The sequence below is a fragment of the Lotus japonicus genome, chromosome 2 (assembly GCF_012489685.1).
Source record: "Lotus japonicus ecotype B-129 chromosome 2, LjGifu_v1.2".
Lineage (NCBI taxonomy): Eukaryota > Viridiplantae > Streptophyta > Magnoliopsida > Fabales > Fabaceae > Lotus > Lotus japonicus.
The window spans coordinates 72666185-72679010 of record NC_080042.1 but is presented as its reverse complement, the minus strand read 5'-3'; the positions used below and the strand labels follow the sequence as shown (position 1 = coordinate 72679010).

The 12826-nt window shown below is 33.3% G+C and overlaps 1 protein-coding gene across 1 annotated transcript; it reads right to left on the bottom strand.

Annotated features, from left to right (window-relative positions):
- Positions 1–6246: 6246 nt before the first annotated feature.
- Positions 6247–9338, bottom strand: LOC130739369 (putative NAC domain-containing protein 94). The gene is made up of 4 exons (XM_057591640.1): positions 9034–9338; positions 8597–8848; positions 7860–8164; positions 6247–7235 (listed from the first exon to the last, which is right to left on the bottom strand). Exons 2-4 carry the CDS (start codon positions 8784–8786, stop codon positions 6609–6611), a joined length of 1122 nt encoding a protein of 373 aa, XP_057447623.1. The 5' UTR covers positions 8787–8848; positions 9034–9338; the 3' UTR covers positions 6247–6608.
- Between the last annotated feature and the right edge of the window lie 3488 nt (positions 9339–12826).

Sequence of the window (12826 nt, the reverse complement as noted above, 5' to 3'; positions counted from 1 at the left end):
AGTATCTAAAGGATGAGGTATTTATGTACCAAAGGACTTATATTGCAAAGGTACTAAAATGATTCTATATGGACAAATCATGTCCACTGTGTACTCTATTGATTTTAAGGTCATTAAATGCAAATAAAGATCCTTTTAGACCTTGAGAAAAGAATGAAGAATTACTTGATCCTGAAGTACTATATCTTAGTGCTATCAAAGCATTATTGTATCTTGCTAGTCATACTCGACTTGATATATCATTTGCTATTAACTTATTAGCAAGATATAGTTCTTCACCTACACAAAGACATTGGAATGGAAAACAAGTGTTTCGTTATCTTAAAGGCACATTAGATATGAGTTTATTTTTTCCCTTTATGTCCAAGCTTAATCTAATTGGTTATGCAGATGCTGGATATTTGTCTAAATATCTCAAACAGGTTACTTGTTTACATGTGGAGGAACAACCATTTCATGGAGATCTGTGAAAGAAACTATGATAGCCACCTCAGCTAACCTTGCAGGAATATTAGCATTACATGAGGCAAGACGAGAATACGTTTGGTTGAGATTCGTGATTCAATGCGTACTTGATATTGGTGATTTGTCATCTTGAAATATGCCGCCAACAACTATATATGAAGATAATACTACATGCACTACTCAATCAAAAGAAGGATACATCATGGGAGATGGACAAAGCAAATATCACCGGAGCTTTTCTTCACTCATGATCTACAAAATAATGGTGACATAGATATCCAACAAATTCGTTCAAGTGATAATTTGGCAGACTTATTTACGAAGACTCTTTCAACTACAACATTTGAAAAGCTTGTGCAGAATGTGGGAGTTCGTCGGCTTAAAGATTTCAATTAAAATGCACTGTACTCTTTTTTCCTTAACCATGTTTTTTCCCATTGGGTTTTTCATGGTAGGTTTTTAATGAGGCAATGTACAAAGACGAACTATAGAATGATGTACTCTTTTTCCTTCACTAGGTTTTTTATCCCACACTGGGTTTTCATAGTAAGGTTTTAATGAGGCACATTCTTAAGGGATGGTCATCCAAGGGGGAGTGTTATGAATATTTGGATGCCCATCAGAGTTAAGACTCCATGGGCCAGGCCCACGTGTATACTTGTTCAACACTCCAAACCTAATAATATAAATACAAGGGAGTTTGCACCTAGCAGAGCATCCCCATCACACTATTTTTCTATCTCTTGTTCCTCTATTCTCCTCTCTTATTTAGTTGTTTACTGTTTATTCATAACAACTCTGTTATTTTTTATTCACGAACAAATAAAAGTCTTACAATAATTACTAGATATATAGTTACTTAGTTTTGGGATAGAAAATTAGGTCACCTTATAAATGCTTATCCTATAAATGGAAACCTCTCATGTATAAGTTACCTTATAAATGCTTAGTATTGCAAATCTCAAGCGCTAAATATTTAGCTATGGGCTGAGAGAAAGTATTATAAGCTATAACTCTTATGTTAGGGAGATTTTTGGATAAAGTACTTCATCGGTTATTATATAACTGACATTTTAAGATTGTTGCACAAGTATGAAAAAATAACAATTAATGTTCTTGTTTTATTAAAATTACAATCTAACTTCCTCTTAGAGTATCTACATTCATCATACTCACTAAAATATCTACACTTCATTTTTTACAATTTCTCATAATGTCACATCATCTACACCACTTTACTAACTTTTTACTCTAACCCAACAACTCTTAAAAGTTTCTATAGTGGATCCCACCATCAACATCACATTTGTATATTTTATTATTTTTCTCCATTTTAATTAATTGTAAGTGCTTGTAATAAATACAAGCTCACTTTTCAAGTCTAGTGTAGAGTATTTATTCCCACATACTCATATTTGTCATGTTTGAATTGAATATGTAGTACAATTGTAATAGATACTCATATGAGTATGTATTTAACATTAGATACTACCATTGGAGATGCTCTTATACCTTTTACTCCCTCCGTTCCAGAAAGTTTGTAGTTTAAGGTTGTGGCACAAAGAGTAAGAAAACAATTATTGATAGTATAATTTAACTAGATTGCCCTTATTTAATTTTACTAGTATGATGTGCACCTATTAAATAATACTTAGATAGAGAAGAATGTAATTAATAGAGAATAGTTGTGGTTGGTTAATATGAAAGGTGATAAGTGAGAGAAAATGTATTAAATGAGGGTATAGGTGGAAAAAATTAGCAAAAAATGCATTGATTTTCTAAAACAACAAACATTTTGGGATATTGAAAAATGGTGCAAAACAACAAACTTTCTGGAACGGAGGGAGTATCTCTCTTATTAATTCTAACTTTTCAATTTTTCAACGACCAATAAATGAAGAGTGCAATTGGTAAAGTATAATTAATATTCTCTTGAACTTTGTAAAGTGACAAATAATTAGGAACAAAATTCAGTTAAAAATAGTGACAATTATATAGGAACGGAGGGAGTACTGAATAATTGATTTTTTTTCTAAAATAAAATTGACAGATACTCTCTGTAACATCTCGATCTGACAACTGGTCTCACGCTAACAACACGGGTCTTTCTAACACATTTTGTCATCACTCACATGCTTTCCATAAAAACTTCCCAAATGGTCACTCATATGATGGACATATGAGTTAAGGAGGGGAAGGTATAAAGAATTGGAGGTGAAAATTTGACCAATAAAAAAACTCTAGATGATTAAAATTTCAATGGGCCAAAAGCCCACTACAATTCGATGATTATTAGCCTTGCAATTTTCTCTTAAAATGGTCAAAGTAAATGCATTAATTACTCGGATGGGGAAAAACAGATTGGGTTTGAGGTGCCTAATTAATAGGTCCAATTCTTTCGGCAACCCTTATATTTCGTTTGTGATTTCTGTGGATCAAGCCCATTGAGTGTAAGTTGGACAAGCCCAATAAAATATTAGCCTAAATCTATTGACTTTCTGAGTGTGGGATGAGATGAGAGGTCGTTGGTGCATTGAGAGGGAAGAGGAGGTGGGTGATATATATTTTGAAAGAGTGATTAACTGATTATATTAGCCCATGAAAACTGTATGTATACACAACATTTTGATTTTTAAATATTATTATTATTATTTACGAAGCATTGTGTTTTACTTTCCCAGCTGACTCATCATAGAGGAAGTGTAGATCGAAACATGTTCACTTTATTTAAAAGTAAAGAAATTTATAATTGCAGAATCCCGTAGAGTTAATTTTCTTGAGTATATAAAATTACATTAAGTGATATATAGATTTTCTTTTCTAACAATTTTTTTCTTTATACACACCACTGAAATATCAAACACTTAGGGTTCATTTTGCACGTTGTATTAGACATGATAATATAAATTTATATAATACATTATGAGCATATCAATTGTTTGACGCTAATATTGTACTGTACAAGCTTTATACATCAATCTCCTCTTATACATTAAAATGATGGATGATTTAATTCACCATATAGATGATGGATAAGACATATGATAAGAGTGTGATGTATAAAGTTACATGAAAATTATTTAATCCACCGCCACCGCCAAAACCATCCACCATCGCTACCATCCTCCACCATCGCCACCCTTATTGTCGCCTCCACCACCGCTCTCTACCGCTGCCACCACGCTATCGTCACCGCCGCCACCACCACTGTCAGCACCGTCGATGTCGTCATCGCTATCGCCATTGCCACCGCCACCACCTACCACCATTGACATGGCCCCCACCATCATCACCATCACCTTACAATACCACCACCGCCGCCTCCACCACCTCAACTGCCATAGTCATCGCCGCCACCACTACATACCGCCATGGCCCACCACCACCACTACAACCACAACCACCTCCCTCCATCGCCGCCACCGCCACCATCATCGTCATCATCACTTCCAAACATCACCACTGTCGGCCATCGCCATTGCCGCCACCACAACCCACCACCACCACCACCACCTCCCTCCACTGCCACCACCATCCTCACCATCACTTACAACATTGTCGGTCACCACTACCCTAACCACTACTCAGTATCATCACTGTCATCTCTAGCTACAACCACCAACCTCCATCACCGCCACCACCTCCATCGCCATTATCGCAACTGCCTTGTCACTACCCTTACCGCCTCTCTTTACCACTCATGTCATCTTCATTTTTAGAATATATATCATTAATATCATTATTCAATATTTCACGAAACATATGTTTACATTGATTTGAACGAAATGATAAGTTATACACTATATGACCAAACACTGTATAGTATTAAATTTTTATTAGGCCTAATACCATCAAGTCTTATACTATCACATCTTACAGTACTATATAACATATACCAAACGAGCTTTCAAATTCTGAAACTAAATACATTAGAAGTTCAAACTTTGTTGTAACTAATTGATAACATGAAGGTTAGATAATTGGCTTCTGTTTAATTAGAATAATATATAAATGTAGTATAGTTAGCGTGTGTATATCTACGTACGTAATTACTTATTTTATATATACAGTGCAACTTAGTTTCATGCAATTGCAAATACTGATCAAGAAGTAAGATCTCAATTCTCAATCCAATGCATTATCTGCTCACTAATTATGTGCCTTTTCGAATGCTTGTATACTGTTTTTTAATTTCACGTCGCCTCATGCAGAACAACAACGTAGTATTCATTATGAGATTTTGCAACTCGTATGAAAGTGAACATATGCACCGTTTCACTTGCTTAATTTCCAATTTTAATTAAATTCATTTTTACACGGAACATTAATTTCACTCCTTCATGCGCTAATAAATATTCATTTGAAACTGTAGAGGATTTTGCCTCTGTGTTCCTTATCTAAAACCGTGAAAACTATTTTTATTTATTTAATTTTTATTATCAACTATACCTATAATTATACAGCCAAAATATAAGCCTTTTGTCTCTGAACAGCAATTATTGTGCTTTGTTTTAACTTTAGTTTTGACTTTTAAGCGTTTTCAGAATGAACAAGATTCCAAGAACCTCTTCCCAATTCTTTTGGTGCCGTGGCACTTTCTGTTTTTGTCCCCTTTGCAATCCTTCTGAAATGTTTGTCGTAGCCATGTTATATATGATTATATTGGAAGAAGGGGAATTAGATAAATTATCAAGACAATAGTTTATAAGACACTGAAAGATAAAAAATTATGATATATAACTTAAAGTATAGGTAGAATAAATGAAACAATAAATAATCAATATTAAAATAAAAAGATTAAAAATGACTGAAAACATACAAATATGATAAAGATGATATTAACACCATTTGAAATCTCGTGGTATGGATGCAGCCTTGATTTTAAACCAAATTTTAATACTTTTGTGTAGAAATTTAAACTAAGTGGCATGTGGCAAAATTAACATGAGGGTCATGAGGATCTATTCACACACCATATTGGACTAACACAAAAAACCATCAATAGATGAACACATGTATAGTATACACCAAGCCTTAAGATATGTGTTATATTAAAATTCAACATATAGGGTCACACATGTAATTATCGAAATGTATAGTCATTATTGATAAAAGTGTATCTAAAGTGATCTAATTCGAAATTAAGGTTTTAAGGACTAAAGGGTATGATTGTCATGGAAGTTATTGTGTAGAGGTAGAAATTATATTTTAATTTGTTGAGGGGGAAAATTGAAATTATCACAACTTAAGTCTATAAATAAGGGTCATGGTCTCCGGATTTCATTGTAATGAAAAAGTCTCTCTTTCCCCCTTTTAGAGGACATCAAGTAACTTCATACATTGAAAAACTGGAAGATCGTCCCTCCATCTTACACTCAATCTCGAACTTCATATTGCGATCATTTACAAACAATGAATTCAGGTACGCCTTCCGCTTCTAGTTCTTATTATGAAAAACTGATATGGTCTTATGTGATTAGGACTTTGGTTTATGACATGTATTCCAATAGTGATGCAATGATTGAAGTTTTTCCTTTTTTAAAGTATCTACAATATGTTTTTTTTTTATGACTGGGCGGGGACCTTAAGATATATGTTTTTGAACATATATATGTTCTTGAACATTTTCACTTTCATATTGACACCTAAAATTATATAAAATCATATGTAAACATACATATTAAGCACATAAGTTCATGTCATATAAGCTAATAAAGCAAAACAAAGAATAAGAAAGCGACCAACAAATATATATGAGAATGGACCATTTCATATGAATCTTCTCTCATTTACTTCAAAACAAAACTATATACAAAAACTTCAATACAAATTCTGACAAATTTGACAAGGCCTTAGAGTCTATTAATTTATCACTTTACCTTGTCATATAATATACCAACACCCCAATTATAAAATTGTGGCTTTTTCCTGTGGTATTGGCTTTTAGGCAGGGTACATACAAATATGAACAGGGAAACAAACACTTGTACATTTACAAGTAAAATCAATACCCAAATTGGCATTGATTTTAGTGGTAAATATACTAATTGTAAAAATGGTAACTATACTAATTAACTAGATGCCTATTGCTGATCACCCCACATCACATGAATGTCCCCAATTTGGTTTAAGTGTAGCATTTGTTAAAAAGAGGTGGACATCTCAGTGGAGCAAGGGGGTGAGTCCCAAGATGCCAAAGCAGACTTCCAAGCCTCATTTGAAGGCAAATTGAAGGGAAACCCAATTGTTCTCTCAACAGTACTTTCCCACTGATTAAGCTGCACTTGAGTTATGTTTGGTTGCATGTCCTGAGGGAGGCTAATTGAGAAGCCACCATAATTCTGGCTTGGCTCTTCAAATCCTATATAGTCAGGGTTGGTGGGGCCTGTTGGTTCAAGTGTGTAGAACATGAGGTTATCAGCAAGGTCTCCATCTGAAACAGGAATTTGTTGGGATTTGGTAACTGTGTTGCTATTGATGATAGGTTTATAAGCAGGAATATCTGAGGCTGAGGCTGAGACTGAGAAGTTAGTGATATTAGCATTGGAGATTAGGTGTAGTTGCTCCTGCTTGGTATTACCACAAAATTGAATGGCTGATGGTGTTGTGATATTCTCAGAACAGAACTGGTTGAAGTTTGCACCCTGCTGTGTGAGTAAATCAGATACCATGCCTCCTGGTAACTCAGAGATCCAAGGGTGAGATAAAGCTTTCTGTACCATGGATAGGGAGTTGGTTTTCTTGAATATTCTGCAGATTGCCCAAGAATCCTGAAAACACATGAACCACTTAGTTAGTTCAAGTTCACTACAGTGACTATCAGAATTGGAATACACACCTATAGTAGAGAGTAGAGAGTAGAGACACATCATTCACCACCAATCTTTTCATATGCGGTGTAAAATCACTGTAAAACCAAATTTATGGTGGATAGAAGCAATTTTTTTTTTACTTTTATAACTGTCCATCATGATTTTGACTTCACCCTGATTTTCTATCGTATGTCCAAACAGAAAGTGAGTGTGAATAAATCTTTTTTTTTCTAAAAAAATAATATCAAATGAGAGCGCGAGAAACAAGTATGATCTTTAAACACCCCCAACACTAACATCCACCTCATTTTTTTTCTTTACCTTTCTTTTCTTATCACATATTACATCTATCTCTACTTTCTTATTATCTCTCCCATAGGTGAGTACACTTCAAAATGTGTGTTTTTAAAAATAGAACTTAATGATTCAATTTTATGGTTAAAAGTAATTTCTACAAGGACTTATAATCTCTTATTTTTACAATATACAATGAGCCCCACAAAGTGGGTGTAGGAACCATATGATTAAGTGAATCTCAAGTATACATGTATATTATAAGGAATTGGTGCAATATATACTCACAGTTGCAGAGAAGCTTTTATCTGAGAGTTTCTTGGGAGGAGCTGCAGAGTCTGATGGCATACAAGGTAGCCTAAATTCATGCATCATCCAGTCAGTTTTCATCCCTTTGGCAGCTCTTCCTCTGTAGAACACCAGTGACTTCTTCAAACCAATGCATTTTCCTTCTGATGAGTATATAGGCCTGTCAGTTCCAGTGGCCTTCCAAAACCCTGCTCTTGTCACTCTATTTGGCCTTGCACTGTTTCTGTATTTTCTGTCCCTTGGGCAGTAGAAATACCATTCTTTCTCCCCAGTACTAGCCAGTTCTTCATGTACATAAAAAGATAACAAAAATTTAAATAAAAAACTGTTCTTTGGTCACTAGAAATGAGTTATGTTGTAAGAAGTAATGAAAATAAATATAGTGAATATGATGTGAAGATAAAGATTGAGAAAAAAATGGGGTGTTTGTAAGACATTTCTAGTGTTTGGATGTTTAAGTATAACTACTCAAAACAGTAATGATACTCAGAAATATAAATAGTGCAGACACTCGTACACTTTTTTTTGTCTCTATATCATCTCTTTTATATTCTATATCACATTCACCACTTCTCTATTTTCTCTTCTTTTTTCTCACTCTGGATGTGTGTTGAATATCTACACTATACAACATAGTGAATCTACAAATCATTTTCCAAAACAAAACTGCAAAAGTAGAGAAAGCTAGAAAAACATGTGTGAAGAGTTCTTCTTACTTGGAAGGTCCCATGGATCATATTTGTAAATATCCACTTGTTTAATCAGGTCAACAGGAAGAGACTTCTGCTGAACTTTTCTCTTGAGGTAATAACCAACAAGCTCCTCATCTGTTGGATGAAAACGAAAACCAGGCATCACCATCACATCATCAATCTTTTCCATGTCACTCCTCACTTCCAATTCCATCTCCTCTTTCACCTTCTTTATAGAGACAGAGTTAAAGATGTCAATTCTTGCTCTGGTAGTATCTGTAAGAAGCATGAACCTATTAAGTTAAGTAACAATTAATATTGCATATAACACAAGCATGTTGAAGTTAGCAAATGTTGGAAAACCAAACAAAACCCATTATTAAGGTGCTGTTCTCAAGTATAATTTAATGACACAATAGAAGCTAAAAGCACTTAAGAAGTTTCAAGTTATGCTAACTCACAGTCTGTGCAAAATTCCTTAGTCCAAGAAGGAGCCTGTTTCCGAAGCTTTTGCCGCTCTTTCAGGATGCCTCTAATGAGAAGAGATTGTGATTATAAGAGCTTCTTAAGAACACCATCCAAGGAAGATGTCACTCAAGTCAAGCAAAAGTAAAACCCATTCAGTGGATCTTCTCACTTTCCCCACTTAGCTTAATATATTTGTTCTGTGAATGACCAAATTAAGGATCAGAAGAGACTACAAAATTAGTAGCTTTCTTGGGGTTTTTATAATGTAATTAATCCATTTTCACACTTTGCTGATGCTCACAAACCTCTCCTTTAACCTTCAACAAATCAAAGACAAGCACAAAATGACAAGGCAAGCTTCTCATTCCTTCATTTTTCTAATTACTAAACAATTCTATTTTGAATTGTTCTTTTGTAAGATATAGGATGGACCACTTTCTTAATATAATACTCTTAATGTAGTTTTCAAGCTGATTAATTCCCTGCCCCAAATTTTCTGAGGGCCTTTTTGGGGACAATTTTATCATTTTCCTGCTGCTAACTCTTGGACCCAAAATTCCCTTTTCTATAACATTTGTGTCTTGTATTTCTTATGTTACGTGTCAAAGAAGAATAAGTGACATGTCAGTTTAGGTATTTTAAACTATTAGTAATAACAAAATTCTTCATTCACTTCTTTAATTGCTGCGATAGTGAAGGCATGCCCATTAAACCTGCTTTGAAACTTAGGACTTGAGTAAACGACCAGTTGACCAGCTAAAAGAACCTAAGCAGGACCAGAACCAGTGTTGTCAAACTCGCGAGTTAACTCTTAAACTCGCTGTTATGGTCCTTAGCGGAAAATCTGTTCATAAATTTAGATGCAAGAGCATTCTTCTTACAACCCAGACTGAATAAAGAAGAAGCGGCTCGTCCTTGACAGAGCATCTTCAAACTTTAGGTTTCATAAGGAAATTCTTTATTGATATCATTCAATTCAGAAATCATCCTTTTATAAGGATTAATATACAAGAAAATAGAAAAATTAGATCCTATCTAATTAAGAAAAAAATCTCTAATTTCCAATCTTATAAGATAAGAAACAATAAAATCCTAACTTATAAATATGCTTCTAAAATAATACGAATTAAATATTATTTTTTATTCCTGCGATACGTGCAGCCCATGCATGCATCTGTATCACTCGCACGAGTTTATGTTTCTAGGTGTCAAAAACGAGTTAACTCACAGGTAACTCGAAATTTCCTTGACTCAAGCAAACTCGGTAGACTCGTACAAACTCTCAAGTTTACTCCGAGTTAACGAGTCAAGAAAAAAATTGGAGTTTGCACTATATCCTGAAATTAAAAGGGTAATTTGGGCCCAAATTGAAAAGGTAATTTAGGGTCTGGATCGTGTTTCTTCCCCATTCTCCCAGAGTTCTGACCTTAATCAGCCTTCTCCTTGCTTAGAACATGAGAAAATATGTTAACTTGATCAACAACATCAGGATTCTATGCCCTTAAATTTCCAAAGGATTTGGTTAAATGTGAATCATGATAGTTTCGTGAGCCAAACTCACTATCAGTTTTGGAACTCAGTTCACTGTTTCATTTCATTCATTTGATTTCAATTCTTTGTTTCTCACTTCTGTTTTCAATTCTTTTTTTCAATTCATTGTTCATTCATTTGATTCTCTTACATTTCAAAAAGAATATTGAACTATGATCTATTATGAAGTTGGATGTTGAATTTATTTAGTTAATATCTCCTTGATGGTTGTAGTATGTGTTCTCAATACACCATGATAGATTTTCTTTTAGACTCTTACGAGTCTACGAGTTAACTCGAAAAAACGAATTTACCTTAAAAAAAAGAATGTTTTTTTTAGACAAATGTTAGTTGTTAGTTTTTAGCCATATGTGTTAGACATATTGGTCAAATATTTAGCCATCCTATTCAGGTTTGTTATACTTAATTGAAATGTGACATTCACGCAGCATATACAAATTCCAAATTATATTCTGATTCTGATACTTTTGCTTAAATGAAAAGCTACTGCCGCAAATTCAACCCTTATCTGTTCCTAGAAGAATCACTATAAAGCATATTTTGACATCATTCTTGAGCAGTTAGCAGTCTATTACTAATTATCGTGTAAAATTATATATGTTCCAATTATATAGTTTCCATAATCTCTTGCATGTAATTTAAATAAATAAAAGTATTTCCTGAATGGATTGAGGAAGCAAATACATGGAAACAGATGGCACATTTCTGATCAACTTCGTCATGATATTGGGAAGTTCAATTAATAAGATGAGTTTAATTTCTATGCACCGACGGTGTAAAATTTTTTTACATCGTCAACCAATCAGATTTCAAGGATGTGAGAAAATCTCTCATTTTATTTAATTTCATTAATTGACATGGCACATCCTTAAAATCTGATTGGTTGACGGTGTAAAAAAATTTTACACGTCGGTGCATCAAATTTTTTCTCTAATAAGATATTGATATGCGTGTGGTTCGTTTATATCGATATCGAAATTTCTTTTAATTTACCATGAAAATTAAAGTAACATCCAACTTTCCTAGGCATAAAATGTTAAACACACTCAAAGCACATTAGCAAAGAATTACGTAAATAAAATAAAAAATGAACCTGGGTCGGTTTTACATTCAAGTTACCTAACCAAAATAATTACCATTGTTAAAAATCTGTCTAATCAAACCCAGTCACATTATGAGTTATGACATGTTACTAAAACTGGTTACTTCGCACCAATTGGTCTAGTTCAAATTTAAGAATTATTATATAATAGGATAATTTTTTAAAAAGAAAAGTGTTGTTTTCATTTTTCATCATGAAAAATATTTTAATTTTAAAATATAACTAGAAGCAACAATTACCGTAAGTAATTATCAGTGTTATGATAATCATAATTATTGGAATATTCTTGGTTTAAAACACTGTCTATCTTACACACGTAATCAATAGCTCCGAAAATTTGTGTAGTGCTCTTTTCTTCTTCTCCTTTCCTTTCAATTGGTTGCAATTTACCATAATTTTCAACTTTCAAGTGTCCAATTTTTTCTACTTTCCGACACGTTTGATTGACAAATTTTAACGTTGTGGTTTAGAAAATTACTTTAATATAATTACTGGTAGGATTTAACAAGCATATATACGCACTCAACAAATGTGAGACATGCATTTAAGCATAATCCATGGGGTTCCAAGTCCATGCATGTTCACATTTCACATTGACCTATTTAAACGTTAAATTTGCAGTCAAATAAAATTTGCCAATAGAAATTAAATTAATAAAGGTTTATTTGTATATATTCAATTATTTATTCGATGTCTTTCTTTGTCTCAACTGCGCCTAGCAAAATCCAAAACAACGTGGAATGTTAGTTTAAATTAACAAAGCAATCAAGTTATAATCTACTTATTGCATGTGAATGCAGTGTTGGTTGAAAACAGCACACCATAACTTTTGCCATTTATTGGAGTTTCTGCGTTTCACATTATTGATTCTTGGGTGAAATTGATTTAAATGGTTGAATTTTAGGCCTATCTTATAAGTTTTTAATAAGTATTTGTAATTTTTATCTTTTTAAGAGCTTTAATTATTAACTAATGAGAAAGTGATAATTAAAATAACTTTATGACTTTCATTTTATGAAAGAATTATTTATTTTCTAACACAAATTTTTAGTTTTTGCTGCATCGGAATATAACACAAATTTTTCTTAAAAACGTTTTTCTTTTAAAAAGCATATATGAATAAATGAATCCTT

Bases quoted from the DNA above. Each gene is read 5' to 3' on its own strand.
- LOC130739369 (XM_057591640.1), bottom strand. From the start codon at position 8,786: ATGGAATTGGAAGTGAGGAGTGACATGGAAAAGATTGATGATGTGATG. The intron at 8,165-8,596 runs GTAAGAAGAACT...ATGTACATGAAG, and splicing joins TGATCCATGGGACCTTCCAA to AACTGGCTAGTACTGGGGAG. The intron at 7,236-7,859 runs GTGAGTATATAT...ATGTGTTTTCAG, and splicing joins ATAAAAGCTTCTCTGCAACT to GATTCTTGGGCAATCTGCAG.